General features: G+C 34.9%; 1 protein-coding gene and 1 pseudogene across 2 annotated transcripts; both read left to right on the forward strand.

Annotated features, from left to right (window-relative positions):
* Positions 1 to 1456: 1456 nt before the first annotated feature.
* On the forward strand, positions 1457 to 5420 carry LOC145605474 (beta-glucosidase 13-like; annotated as a pseudogene). Its single transcript, XR_014105084.1, has 13 exons — positions 1457 to 1642; positions 1772 to 1841; positions 2067 to 2125; positions 2213 to 2288; positions 2390 to 2467; positions 2613 to 2727; positions 3084 to 3339; positions 3605 to 3720; positions 3903 to 4120; positions 4300 to 4331; positions 4476 to 4578; positions 4686 to 4794; positions 5100 to 5420. The product of XR_014105084.1 is annotated as a beta-glucosidase 13-like (transcript).
* A 5880-nt stretch (positions 5421 to 11300) lies between these two features.
* On the forward strand, positions 11301 to 15756 carry LOC145603675 (beta-glucosidase 13-like). The gene is made up of 13 exons (XM_081659624.1): positions 11301 to 11608; positions 11718 to 11787; positions 11955 to 12013; positions 12180 to 12255; positions 12740 to 12817; positions 12975 to 13062; positions 13595 to 13850; positions 14041 to 14156; positions 14341 to 14570; positions 14753 to 14784; positions 14869 to 14971; positions 15048 to 15156; positions 15410 to 15756. The coding sequence occupies exons 1-13, from the start codon at positions 11444 to 11446 to the stop codon at positions 15576 to 15578; spliced, it is 1551 nt and encodes a 516-aa protein (XP_081515750.1). The 5' UTR covers positions 11301 to 11443; the 3' UTR covers positions 15579 to 15756.
* Positions 15757 to 16058: the final 302 nt, after the last annotated feature.

The following is a 16058-nucleotide window of genomic DNA, read 5'->3' on the forward strand; positions in this document are numbered from 1 at the left end:
ACGCTTTGGGTTGTCCAAGTTTTATGAACAGAGATGGAGGAGGTAACTCTCAAGGGGGTAAAAATTACAAGTTAAAACACTGAACATTCCGTCAAAATTGAGATTTAACGGCTTTATCAATGAAAATATGTAGTCATACTAAAATGTCAGTTATACCCTCATATCCCAGCAAAAACGGACCAAATTACCCTCATGAGAAACGCTCCTTGTTTCTCAAGAAGAGAAACTGGGAATTACCCTTAGTTTAGTAGCTGAGTGATTATTTCTGCTTCTTTCCTTCAAGCTTGTATTTTCTTTCTATACTTGCATACAATAATTCAAGTTATGGACATATATTAATTCTACATACTTAATAGTGGTTAAAATTTGAGCACCTAACTTGTTGAAATACGAAGTATGTACTATAATTGAACTTCTTTCACTTTTACAGGACAATTCCTTATGACAATTCAGGTTAGCTGAGCGTAAATTTAGATGGAGATCGTGGTATGTACACTTAAAAAAACTCAATAAACTATGTGATTATACCATGTGCTTTCTTGATTTGTTTATTTTTTTGGAATTTGGTGCTCTCTAATTTTAGTGGGTGATTAGCACATGGTTCATCATTATAATCATTTATACATTTTTAAATCTTTAATTACTGTTTTTAATGCGGTTTTCTTGGTGCTTCATCTCCAAATAGGATTTCAGTGGAACCTATTTGTCTAAAAATGATTTTTAAATTTACAAAATCATGATTATATTCTATACACAATTCATTGGCAAAGTTTTTAAGTAAAAATTGTTTTTGTATTCTAGAAGTTTGATCAATATTCTTTGTAAAAGTGACTTACAATTGATCACATCATAAGATAAATTTTAAGGACATTTTTTTCCTATAACTTATTAATCGTATATTGAGATTGTCAAAATGGGAGGGATTTAATTATAATTCTCCAATTTATTTCAATAGACAACATAATCCAGCATCTATTTGCTGTTACAAAGTAATACATATTCTTTAATTTAAAAAATAAAAACACAAGAAAAATTTGAAGAGTGGATTTAAGAGTCCATTCTTTTTTATCTCCCCTAAATTGTCTTCCTAACTTTCTAGAAACACCAAAAATGCCCCTAGGCATGCCGGTTATACATCAACATAACAGAAAATTTCCAGCAATCCTTAACGTATGAAAGAGTACAATTGTACAGCAGTTAAGGGGACAAAATACATGCATAAAGCAAAAAGGCTCCTTAATACAAGAAAAATAAGGCTGAAATAAGGTGATATGTATGTTACTTTAAAATTTGTTATGAGTCTAGGTGTGGTATGCATTTTCAATGCTAGTATCCTTGCAACAGTTGCATTTCTTTGGCCTGAATATGCTCTACTTTTACTGCATATACCTGTATAAAAGATAACATTAGCAAAGAGAATGAGACATAGTTTCTTTTTTTTCTAATGAAAATAATCATGAATATGAAAGTTCAAACCAATGTCTTCCTAGTCCTACTATCATTACTCCTTTCTATGCTTGGAAACTCCATCGGTGGTCGTGAGATCAATAATGCTGTTCGAGCTGATTATGGGATCAATTTACTCAATAGAAGCAGTTTTACTGCAGGTTTTCTTTTTGGGACAGCTTCATCAGCGTATCAGGTGAGTTAGTAGTTTAGGATTTAGTATTTTTTTTTTAATATAAATTTTATGTATATTATACTAACATTATGTTGTAAAAATGTTGGCAAAAGAAATATTAGTCGTCTTAATTGAGATTGCTTTTCTCAGTATGAAGGTGCAGCTCATGAAGATGGTAGAGGTTTAAGTATATGGGACACTTATACTCGAAAATATCCAGGTTCTCGATCTGCCTCATGGCTCATGTCCCTTGAAGTATTTTGTATTATGTTAATGGTTAACACAGTTAATTAGTCACCTACACTATGTAAAATAAAATTCTCATGGTCTTTTACATCATTTACATTTCTTCATTTATGTATATTCCTTAGAATGATTATCCTTAGATAATATATAATCTTAAATAATCTCGAAATCTTGTTTGTTCATGATATTCCTTGTGCAGATAAGATTAAAGATCGAAGTAATGGTGATGTGGCAATAGACTCATACCATCGGTATAAGGTAATAGACTCAAGTGTTGTTGCTCAACTAATTAAGAATCCTCTGATAATACAACGCTATCTATTAACCATGTCCAGCATTTCATAGGAGGATGTGAAGCTCATGAAGAAAATGGGATTAGATGCCTACAGATTTTCAATTTCTTGGTCAAGGATATTACCATGCATGTTCTAATACCCTTGTCTTAATTTGATTTCCAAAGCATGTGTTTTCTTCATTTCGACAGCCTTGTCTGATGAGCCAAATGAACTGATGATTGAGCAGATGGGAAACTACACAAAGGCGTGAACCAGAAAGGATTAGCATACTATCACAACCTTATAGATGAACTACTAGTGAATGGTAAAAGATTGAAATCTCGGTCTTCTATAAAATACTAGCTTGATATTTCTTCACTTTTTATAGTTTAAAGTTTATCTTGTTCTGTACTTTATGATTCATTTTCTTTGCATAGCTTCTTATTAGATGTTTTTTTTGGTATTGTCAGGTATAAAACCATTTGTGACTCTCTTTCATTGGGATCTCCCGCAAGCGTTGGAAGATGAGTATGGTGGTTTCCTCAGTCCTTACATTCTTCTGAAATATTGAAAAAATTGATTCCTGTATATGAGAAAGATCCTTTTTTTTTTTTTATTGGAAGTATATAATATTCAATAAAAATGAAACTTGTGTTGAAACTTAGTGCTAGTGTTCAGTAGGCTGGGTTTGGGCTGCCTTTTTCTGGTCTTTTGCTGGGTTTGGCACTACCAGAATACCTCTTCAGACCATTTTTTTACTTGGGCTCTGTCAGCTTGGACCCATATGCCAATATATTGATCCGACCTGAGACAAAAAGGGGGCCCAATCATTTCTCGGCGCCTTGGCCTTTATTATAAGCTTTCCCCATATTTTGGCCTATAAAAGGTTTAACATTAAACCTTTTAGATTAAAACATGTCCTGTTTGTTACAATGTTGCAGGGATGATTTTAGGGATTATGCAAATATTTGCTTCAAAGAATTTGGTGATAAAGTGAAACATTGGATCACATTGAATGAACCCTGGTCCTATAGTTATGGTGGATATGCTAGTGGGAGATTGGCTCCTGGTCGGTGTTCAAAGTGGCAGCAGCTTAACTGTACTGGCGGAGATTCAGCCACTGAGCCATACTTGGTTTCTCACCACCAGCTTCTTGCTCATGCAGCAGCAGTTGACTTGTATAGGCGTAAATATAAGGTTTATAAACTATAATGACTTGTGACTTAATCCTTGCCTATATATACTTTTGCATGATTTTTTATATAAAAACATGCAATAGTTACTTTTGACATGTAAAACGGTGCAATTACACAACACATATAGACCAGTCCATGAATTGGACTAGTTATTTTATGGACTAGTCGCGGTCCTCCCCACCCATTCCATACATTGGCCATCTCTAATCATGTATGACCATCATGTGAATTCAGGATTTCCTCTGATTACCCTGTTATATTCCTAGGCATCTCAGCAGGGCATAATTGGTATCAGTCTAGTGACGAATTGGTTTGTTCCACTCTCAAAAATACAGCACCATAAGTTTGCAGCTATGAGAGCGCTTGACTTCATGCTTGGATGGTGAGCTTACTGAGCTATGCATATATAATATAATCTTGTATCAATTTCTGAAATTTTTGCAGCTAAAAATTCCCAATACCTCTTTGTCTGTTATCTTGTCCCATTATACTTCATGATATATACGACCTTTAAGATTAATGTTTGTTAGAAACAAGTTCTTATATATTAAAGGTTGCAAACAGGTTTATGGATCCAATAACCAAAGGTGAATATCCACATTCCATGCGCTCCCTTGTAAGAGGCAGATTGCCTGAATTTTCTGCGGAGCAGTCAAGGATGTTGAATGGATCATATGATTTTCTAGGCTTAAATTATTACAGTGCTCGTTATGCAGCTTATTCTCCTGGTTTGAAGCATGCAAAACTCAGTTACACAACTGATGCTAATGTCAGACAAACAGGTATGTTTATAAATATAAATTATTCTTGATGTGCTTCAGTGCTTCCCACAATATATAAAAGTAAATATGTACAATAATGTATAAGTAACACAGCATATTTTCACTTTAAGATTCAACTGTTGCTATGTACTCATGAAGTTCAATTTGGTTTTTATTAAACGTTGCTTTATCTATCGCAGTTGAGCGAAAGGGAATCCCAATTGGTCCAAAGGTATTCAAGTGATTCCTCTGTACCACAAGAATTTTATTTTGTGAATGATTTATGCTGTACATCTTTTTTTTATGTTTTTAATATTCTCCTCAGATAAAATCGGTGATAACTTCCTTGTTTCTTCTTGTCCTTCTAATTCTGCAGGCGGCTTCAGATTGGCTGTATGTTTATCCACAAGGAATTCGATATCTTTTAGTCCATATAAAGAGAAGATACAACAACCCTTTGATCTATATAACAGAAAATGGTAAGTTACCACTAAATTTTAATGATTCTAACATTCAGAAATTTTGTTTATATACCTTTACAATACAATGCATTCTCACTCAGAATTTTGACTACTTATGTCTGTAGGTGTTGACGAAGTTAACAATGGCACATTGTCACTCAAGGCAGCACTTAGAGATGAAATGAGGGTCCGATACTACCATGATCATCTAGCTTTCTTACACCGTGCAATCAAGTAATCACACTCTACAAACTCACTCAATTTTCTTTCGTTTTATTTTGGGCAGTCTTTTATTACATACCTATGATAGTATAAATCTAAATATTTTTTAGTCATTGAGTGGATGGACTTGAATAGAGGTGATCAAGTCCCCTGAGCCTTCTTTTGAAGGTGGTTCGGCTCAATTGGTGTTCGTTTGTTCTATGCTATGTTTAGGCTAGCATGGTTAAGTAATTGTGAATAACTCGAAAGTTAATTGTTGCAAAAATGTATTCTTTTTCTTTCTAGATTTTGATTATTGTAATGGTTTTGGATTGCAGGGAAGGTGTAAATGTGAAGGGCTATTTTGCATGGTCATTGTTGGATAACTTTGAATGGAGTTCTGGCTATACTGTTCGATTTGGGATCAACTATGTTGACTACAAAGATGGATTAAAAAGATACCCTAAACTTTCTGCCTTTTGGTTTAAGAAGTTCCTGCAAAACAAGAAATAATATTATACTCTTTCAAAGCTAGTTAAATAAACTCTGAAGTCATACTCCTGAATCCTGATATTTATATATATGGTACATGATTATGATTTCTATGTGATCATAATTCATAACAATGCAAGTATATATGGGGATTAAAGTGTATCAAATTTGCTCCTATTATATATCATTTTGACATTTTGTGTTATATTGAATTCTATATCATAATCTAGATTCGTATACAACGACACTAATATGATTTGAGCCTGTTATACGGTAAATTCCCATAGCAGACGGCTTATTATTAATAAAGTTTCGTGCCCGTAATCAGATCCAGGCATGATGATGGTTTTACTTGTGGCAAGGGCAATAATGGGACTGAATTCATACCAATATCATTATATGTGGAACAAAATTATTATTCTGTTTGGATTAGGTTCTGCATTATTTGGATTTGACTCTATGGTAGAAAGATTATGCATGACAATTTTTTCTTGATGTGCATTCCTGTATGCATTTTCTATCTGTAAATATTGTTTACCCTACATAATGTTATCAATTTATCACTAGCTTCCCTCCGTGCAAAAAAAATCGCCTCCTAAAAACTTTTGAGGTCTGATTTCTTAAACATTGGCAATTAGCCAATAATGTAACAACATACAGTGTGATTTAAAATGTACTGAGGCGTTTTTTTTTTTTTTTTCAAAAAAAGATTAGCATGTAAGTGAGTAGGGAAATAGGTTCCAAATTCATGACCAACTACAGCATCAGCAAGTTCAGTTGAACCATGGTAAGCATCTGGTATAGCAGCAATATCACCCCGAGATGCTTACCATGGACCCTAATACACCCCGGGAGTCTACTTGAATGGGTGCAACAATCCAATATGCCTTTAAACGGTCAATTTACCCGTTCGCACCTTGCACTGATTTCGTGAACGCAAGCCTACCACGGATATTTATGACAACATATAATGGTCATATATGGTTCCAAACTGCATTATATGACCCTGAGATATATTTTCTTGGATCCTAACACTTTTCGCCATAGAGCCCCGTAACCTTAAAATTTCTCAAAAAACGTGGATAATTGCCTTTAATTTTGGGATTTTTTGATCTTTTTTCGCCCGGAAATAAAATTACCAAGATGTTTACCATGGTCCCTAATACCCTCCGGAAGTCCATTTGGGTAGGTAAAACCAACCAATATGCCTTAACACAGTCAATTTACTCGATTACAACTTACACTGATTTCATAAAATCAAGCTACACCATGGATATTTATGACAACATATAATGGTTAAATATGGTTCCAAACGGCATTATATGACCCAGAGATGTATCCACTAGAATCTCAATACTTTTCGTCACCGGGCCCCGTAAACTCAAAAATCCTCAAAAAGCGTGGATTATAGCCTTCAATTTTGGGATTTTTTTGACATTTTTTCGCCCGGAAATAAAAATTACCGAGATGTTTACCATAGTCCATAATACCCTCCGAGAGCCCATTTGAGTGGGTAAGACCATCCAATATGGCTTTAACAAAGTCAATTTACCCGATAACAACTTGCAATGACTTCATAAAATCAAGCTACATTACGGACATTTATGACAACATATAATTGTTAAATATGGTTCCAAACGGCATTATATGACCCTGAGATGTATCCACTAGAATCTCAATACTTTTCGTCACCGGGCCCCGTAACCTCAAAAATCCTCAAAAAGCGTGGATTATAGCCTTCAATTTTGGGATTTTTTTGACATTTTTTCGCCTGGGAATAAAAATTACCGAGATGCTTACTATGGTCCCTAATACCCTCCGAGAGCCCATTTGAGTAGATAAAACAATCCAATATGCCTTTAACACAGTCAATTTAATTACCCGATTACAACTTGCAATGATTTCATAAAATCAAGCTACATTACGGACATTTATGACAACATATAATTGTTAAATATGGTTCCAAACGGCATTATATGACCCTGAGATGTATCCACTAGAATCTCAATACTTTTCGTCACCGGGCCCCGTAACCTCAAAAATCCTCAAAAAGCGTGGATTATAGCCTTCAATTTTGGGATTTTTTTGACATTTTTTCGCCTGGGAATAAAAATTACCGAGATGCTTACTATGGTCCCTAATACCCTCCGAGAGCCCATTTGAGTAGATAAAACAATCCAATATGCCTTTAACACAGTCAATTTAATTACCCGATTACAACTTGCAATGATTTCATAAAATCAAGCTACATTACGGACATTTATGACAACATATAATTGTTAAATATGGTTCCAAATGGCATTATATGACCCTGAGATGTATCCCCTAGAATCTCAACACTTTTTGTCACCGGGCCCCGTAACCTCAAAAATCCTCAAAAAGTGTGGATTATAGCCTTCAATTTTAGGAGTTTTTTGACATTTTTTCGTTCGGGAATAAAAATTACCGAGATGTTTACTATGGTCCCTAATACTCTCCGAGAGCCCATTTGAGTAGATAAAACAATCCAATATGCCTTTAACACAGTCAATTTACCCGTTCGCACCTTACACCGATTTTGTAATCTCAAACCTACCACGGACATTTATGACAACATATAATGATCATTTATGGTTCCAAACGGCATTATATAACCCTGATATGTATCCCCTAAGATCTGAACACTTTTCGCCACCGGGCCCCGTAACCTCAAAATTCCTCAAAAAGCGTGAATATAGCCTTCATTCAATTTTGGGATTTTTTAACCTTTTTTCGCCCGAAAATAAAAATTACCGAGATGTTTACCATGGTCTTTAATACCCTCTGGGAGCCCATTTGGGTGGATAAAACCATCCAATATGCCTTTAACACAATCAATTTACCCGATTACAACTTGAAATAATGATTTCATAAAATCAAGCTACACTACGGATATTTATAACAACATATAACGGTTATGTATGGTTCAAAACGACATAATATGACTCTGAGATGGACCCTGAAATGTATCCCCTAGGATCTCAACACTTTTCGCCACCGGGCCCCGTAAACTCAAAATTCCTCAAAAAGCGTTGATAATAGCCTTCAATTTTGGATTTTTTGATCTTTTTCGCCCGGAAATAAAAATTATCGAGATGTTAACTATGGTCTCTTATATCTTCCGGGAATCCATTTGGGTGGGTAAAACCATCCAATATGCCTTTAACACAGTCAATTTTACCCGATTACAACTTGCACTAATTTCATAAAATCAAGCTACACTACGGACATTTATGACAACATAAAACAGTCATATATGGTTCAAAACGGCATAATATGACCTGAGATGTATCTCCTAAGATCTGAACACTTTTCGCCATCGGGCCCCGTAACCTCAAAATTCCTCAAAAAAGCGTGGATAATAGCCTTCAATTTTTGGATTTTTTGACCTTTTTTTGCCCGGAAAATAAAAATTACCGAGATGTTTACCATGGTTCCTAATATCCTCCGGGAGCCCATTTGGGTGGTTCAAACCATCCAATATGCCTTTAACACAGTCAATTTACTCGATTACAACTTATACTGATTTCATAAATTCAAGCTACACCACGGACATTTATGACAACATATAATAGTTATATATGGTTCCAAACGGCATTATATGATCCCGAGATGTATCCCCAAGAATCTCAACACTTTTCGTCACCGGGCCCCGTAACCTCAAAAATCCTCAAAAAGCGTGGATTATAGCCTTCAATTTTGGGATGTTTTTGACTTTTTTCGCCCGGGAATAAAAATTACCGATATGTTTACTATGGTCCCTAATACCCTCCGAGAGCCCATTTGAGTGGATAAAACAATCCAATATGCCTTTAACACAGTCAAATTACCAGTTCGCACCTTCCACTGGTTTCACGAACTCAAGCCTACCATAGACATTTATGACAACATATAATGGTCATTTATGGTTCCAAACGGCATTATATGACCTTGAGATGTCTCCCCTGGTATCTCAACATTTTTCGTCACCGGCCCCGTAACCTTAAAATTCCTCAAAAAGCGTGGTTAATAGCCTTCAATTTTGGGATTTTTTTAACCTTTTTTCACCTGGAAATAAAAATTACCGAGATGTTTACCATGGTCCTTAATATTCTCCAGGAGCCCATTTGGGTGCGTAAAACCACCCAATATGCCTTTAATACAATCAATTTACCCGATTACAGCTTGCAATGATTTCATAAAATCAAGCAAAACTACGAACATTTATGACAACATATAACGGTTATATATGGTTCAAAACGACATAATATGGCCCTAAGATGTATCCCCTAAGATTTCAACACTTTTCACCACCGGGCCCCGTAACCTCAAAATTCTTCAAAAAGCGTGAATAATAGCCTTCAATTATGAGATTTTTGACCTTTGTTTGCCCGGAAAATAAAAATTACCGAGATGTTAACCATGGTTCCTAATATCCTCCGGGAGCCTATTTGGGTGGGTAAAACCATCCAATATGCCTTTAACACAGTTAATTTACTTGATTACAAGTTGCACTGATTTTATAAAATCAAGCTACACCACGGACATTTATGACTACATATAATGTTTATATATTGTCCAAACGGCATTATATGATCCTGAGATGTATCCCCTAGAATCTCAACACTTTTCGTCACCGGGCCCCGTAACCTCAAAAAAACGTGGATTGTAGCCTTCAATTTTGGGATTTTTTTGACATTTTTTCGTTCGGGAATAAAAATTACCGAGATGTTTACTATGGTCCCTAATACCCTCCGAAAGCCCATTTGAGTAGATAAAACAATCCAATATGCCTTTAACACAGTCAATTTACTCATTCGCACCTTGCACCGATTTCGTGAACTCAAGCCTACCACAGACATTTATGACAACATATAATGGTCATTTATGGTTCCAAACGACATTATATGACCCTGAGATGTATCCCCTTGGATCTCAACACTTTTCGCCACCGGGCCCTGTAACCTCAAAATTCCTCAAAAACGTGGATAATTGCCTTCAATTTTGGGATTTTTTTTGACATTTTTTTTTCCTCCGAAAAAAAAATTGCCGAGATGTTTACCATGGTCCCTAATACCCTCTGGGAGCCCATTTGGGTGGGTAAAACCATCCAATATGCCTTTAAACAGTTAATTTACCTGATTCCACATTTTCTGTTTGCAATAAAGTGAATGCTATTATTCTTTCGGCTTTTTAAGAACAACTAGTTAATGATTTAGCGAATTTTCTTTGATCAAATGATATAGCCTATGAAGTAAATTCTTCCTAACCCACCCAATAGATTATGGAACTACGACTTTTATAGTTGGATGTTGGTGCCCTTACTGTGCTGCTATCTATAATGCTAGCTATATTTATGTTTGAATTCAAAAAACACGTCTTTAATCATCTATATTCTCTAGTGAAGTGAAAAATACCTGTTTTACATAGATTTTTGACATACACTCCCTTCGTCACTAAATATTCTTTATATATATAAAGAACATTTATCCGTGATTGTCTCACAAAAAGTCAAAACGTACAAGAAGAAATTTTATAGACAGGGGAGTATTGTACATACTAGTCTTATTAGGGGACTCAAGTTCACTGATTTATACAAGGACCATTCATGTTCATTTAAATTCTATGGTTCTAGCTAGGCATGTTTTTTTTAATTATGCTTGGATCAGCTACACAAATGAAATACAGAGGTTACACTAAAATCCATGTTTTTGTCAGTGATTTTATTATAATCAAACTAATCATAAAAATTTCAGATTAATATTTTGATATACTCGATGTTTGTGACATGATGAACTTGGTATACCAGTAATATATATGCCAAAATATAACTTTGGTATGTGAGTCACGTACTAACAGAAAATATTCAGTGAAATTTGTGCGTGTCAATAACTAAGTGCAGTACAAGCTACGTTGAGATTTATGCTATCTATCCGGACCCTCAATGTCACCTCAAGTATCTATATATTGTATGTCGAATTCTATAAACTTTGGTGCTTTATTTTGGACCAAAATAGCCGAGTTATATACTTAAACACACGTGTCAGACATGGGTATCCGAGTACAAGTAATACAGTTCAAGAGTACCTATATAATAGAGTACTCTATCTAGAAGATTGCAACATTTGAGCAGGGCTAGTGAATGATAAAGTCTTTGTTATTCAAGAAACAAAAAAAGAAGTGAGAAATTTCAATGGGTAATAGAAGATGGATTTTCACTCTTAGTATAATATTGGTGTCAAATTTTGTGTTTAACATTAGACAATCTGTTGCTCTGAAAAACTACCACACTAGTTTGCTCAATCGTACTTCCTTTCCTCAAAAATTCATTTTCGGTGTTGCTTCTTCAGCTTACCAGGTAATAAGGAAATTGATGTATCTCATGTATGATTAATTCTTAGTTTGGATATGTTTCTATTTGTTTTCATGTCGAGTTGGATTAGATTGATATAGTTGTTGCATTTCAGTATGAAGGTGCAGCAAAGGAGGATGGTAAAGGTCCTAGCATATGGGATACCTATGCTCACAAGTTTCCAGGTCGCTCTCTGTTTCTCTTTCTCTCCCTCCTTATGTTTACGCTATGTTTGAAAATAATAGTCAGAATACTATTTTAGGATGTCTGGAAAATTAATGTAGTCATTAATCCTCAAATAGTAATGACTAATGACTTGTGTTGTCTCGCTTGTTATAATGTTGGCTTACAGGTAAAATCGTGGATGGTAGCAATGGCGATGTTGCTACAGATTCTTACCATCGATACAAAGTATGTTGGTTTATTTGCAATTTGAGAATAGTCTAGAGAGGGGTATTAGATGCTCATAGGTTTAATTTTCACATAAAGAAGTGTATATATCAAATTAACTAGCTTAAGATTTTGGTACAATTGATTGATATTCTTCATAATCTAGTAATTTTAAATTGAATTACAGGAAGATGTGAAGCTCATAAAAGAAATGGGATTAGATGCTTACAGATTTTCAATCTCGTGGTCCAGGTTACTCCCAAGTAAGAGCCATTTTATTGATTCCCCAAAACAAGCATAGTTTAATTTCTTTGGTATCTTTCAATTAGTACAAGTATTAAGTATATGTTTAATTAATTTGTTTTCAATGACATTCATATAAATCATCAATGGGATTTTGCCTTAATGGTTACTAAGGGTTGTTTTGATATGATACGTGTATAACATGCACCAGCATGTGGTTAGCTTGTGAATCACACATGTGTTCTACTAATCTCTTCGGAGACATCTGATAAAATTGGAACACATGTCATCTACTCGGGTTAATGGATGGAGAATCATGATTACGAGGCAATCGTACTGGTCCAGATCCAGGCTGGGCATGTGGACTAGGATTTCGGCCCACAAGTCTACAACCCACCTAGCTAGGAGATGGACAGTCATAATGTGATGCTTTAGTTTCACAAAAGGTCAAACTTTTAACTTCTTAGATGAGTCACAACTCACAAAAACATTGTTTTCTTCCAGAAGGAAAGCTAAGTGGAGGAGTCAATCAGAAAGGAATCAGATACTACAACAATCTCATCAATGAGCTACTCAAAAATGGTACAGATTTCACACCATAAGTTTTAAGTTGCATATAAGATTATAAGCATTAAATATGTTTCTTAGGATGGTATTAGTTTGGGAGCTTATGACAAAATCACGCGTAGTAGTGTAGAACAAATTATAACCTACTTGACTACGATGGATCTAAATGCAGGTATAAAGCCCTTCGTGACCCTATTTCACAGTGATCTTCCTCAAGCTTTAGAAGATTATTATGGAGGCTTCTTAAGTAGAAATATAATGTAAGCAACTGAGCACCATTTTTCTTTGGATTTTAATTGAGTGATATAAAGCTAGAACCAATTAAAAGAAAATCAAGTACTTAATAATTATAAATGTGTGTAATATATGCAACTGACATCTCTGTTATGCCTACTTCACAATGGTCTTAGTTAGAATGTGCATAATTATCACCACCCACAACCCCAAGTATGGCTCTCACACATTCGGGGTACTAGGAGGAGTCGGATGTATGTAACCTTATCCTTGTAACTACAGTAAGACTATATTTGACCCAACACTTCTCTTGAATTATATTAATGCCCTACACTTTACAAAAACTAGGAAGCATTGAAAATTTATTGAGCTAAAAGTATATATTAACCTTTTACTCTGTATTCCACTATAATCCAAATGTTCATATATATTGTCAATAATCAATAAGCCTTTTCAATTTTGTCTGATAGACTTTTTTAACAATCTTTGGAGGAATTCTCCTAAGTTGGAATGTATTGATGTTTAGAAATTGACAAATAATCATTTTATTGTTTACAGAAATGACTTTAGAGACTATGCAGAGCTATGCTACAGAAAATTTGGCGACAGGGTTAAGTATTGGACTACACTGAATGAACCACTGTATTATGACTTAACTGGCTATGCAGTAGGATATGGACCACCCGGTCGATGTTCTAAATGGCAGAATCTCAATTGCTCAGCCGGTGATTCTGGAACTGAGCCTTACGTTGTGGCTCACAACCTACTTCTTGCTCATGCTGCAGCTGCCAAGTTGTACAAGCAAAAATATCAGGTTATTAATCACCACCTTTAATTGTTAGCTAGGATAATTTGTCATCAAATTTTTTCTTGTAGTTTTTACTATGCTACATACAAATTCGAGACAATTGAGGACATAAATGCTATATTAAATTACTGTATTTAGCAATATGTAATTCTTGTAAATGTGACATGATATTTGACAAGCTGCTAAATTAGTGCAGGCATCTCAAAAGGGAAAGATTGGCATTGTCTTAGCAACAAATTGGTATGTACCATTATCAAATTCTATACAAGACCGTGATGCAACTCAACGAGCACTCGATTTTACAATTGGGTGGTAAGTTATTTCTTTGACAGTTTACCAAAAATCCTTTGTTCTGTTTCTGCCTTAGCATAAACACTGGTATAGTAGAAGTGTAGAGCCCTCCTAACTTCTTAAGGCCACTTCTTTAGTCATAGTTGTATGTCAAATTAGTTCAAATAAAACTACTGATTGATTCTTTTGCTTCTGCTGTTACTAGGTTCATGGAACCTCTTACAACAGGAAACTATCCACACAGCATGAGTTCTTTAGTCAAGAATCGATTGCCAAAGTTCACTAAAGAGCAGTCAAAGATGATAAAAGGGTCTTTTGATTTTCTAGGACTGAATTATTACACTGCTTCATATGTAGCGAATGCTCCTCCAATGTCTCTCAATGGCTCAAGAACAAGATTAAGCTACCTTTCAGACTGGCATGGTACCTATTTAAGTAAGCAATTCTAAGCACTTGCAACGTAATTATTCTTTTCAATTTTAGTTATGATAACATTGCTTTTGTGGTGTTATTGTTACAAGGTATTTTCTATTTAGTTTATTTTTTATATTTGTTGACACTTGAAAGTTGCTTTCATATACTGCATCGCTTACGATTGATCAAAAATTTTATTGCAGATGAACGTCATGGAGTTCCCATTGGTCCAAAGGTAAGAATTGAACTAGAACTATCGAATTATTACTTCAGGGCATACTATTTCCTCCTCTTATTGCATTAAGAAGTCCTGTTTCAGGGTGCTACGAACGGGTTTTACAGTTATCCAAGAGGGCTACGAGATCTTCTGCTTTACATGAAAAGCAAGTACAAATCACAAGTGATATATATCACCGAAAACGGTACTTCTACTACTGCTAATGTCTGTAAAGATACGAAGTATAATGCATCTTTCATGTGTATTTGATTCTTTTGCAGGAATTGGTGAGCAGAGTAATTCCTCATTATCACTTCAAGAAGCCCTAGCTGACACGATACGGATAGACTACCACTACCATCATTTGCATTACTTAAGAGAAGCAATTCAGTAAGGCTCTTCTAATATCTAGCTTTATGCTCTATTTCTGTCCGAAATCAATTGTCACATATATTTTTCAACTTCCATAAACTAGTAATGGTTTATAACTGGACTTCTTAATGCACCCCTAAATTAGGTGATCAGATCGGTTCATGATATATATAGTAATTAATCAACTACTACGAAGATATGTTTGTAAAATTTTGTTCTCAATTTCAGATAGAGTGAGTGATGGTTAACTAATAGCTGTTGTTTATGGCAGAAATGGTGTTGATGTAAGGGGATACTTTGCTTGGTCACTGCTTGACAATTTTGAATGGAATTTTGGTTATACAATCAGATACGGGATCAATTATGTCGATTTTCAGAACGGGTTGAAGAGGTACCCTAAAAGCTCTGCTTTGTGGTTCAAAAAATTTCTGCAGAAATGAGATCATCTGATCCTGTTACATGTTCATCTGTAGTTTTCCTTGTGTATTTTTAGCTTATGAATTGGTTATTGTTTCAAGCTTTAACGGTTATAGGCTTATAGCTACTGATTGTGCTCTTGCCTGATAAACAGAATTCCGACAGCATGCAATTAAAAGAATAAACATTCATATCATCATATGTAGTAACAAGTAAGAGTTGAATAAGCTTGTTCATGAACCTAAGAAATTCTTTTCTTCATTTTTTGTCTGGTTTTAAACTGTCAATAAATAATGTAGTAACAACTCTTTTACCTTAATTAAAGTGAACCAAAGGCAACTCTGATAGATTTAGCCGTTTATAATCATCCCCATCAAGACATCATGGTTCTGTAGAGCTCCAGGGATACTGTCATACTGCGGTTATTTTGCGGGCGAAGCTATGCATAACAGAGCATTGACAACCCATTACCCCCACACCTTGTACATGCTTAACTGCATCAT

This window comes from Chenopodium album, chromosome 22, assembly GCF_948465745.1.
Source record: "Chenopodium album chromosome 22, dcCheAlbu1.1, whole genome shotgun sequence".
NCBI lineage: Eukaryota > Viridiplantae > Streptophyta > Magnoliopsida > Caryophyllales > Amaranthaceae > Chenopodium > Chenopodium album.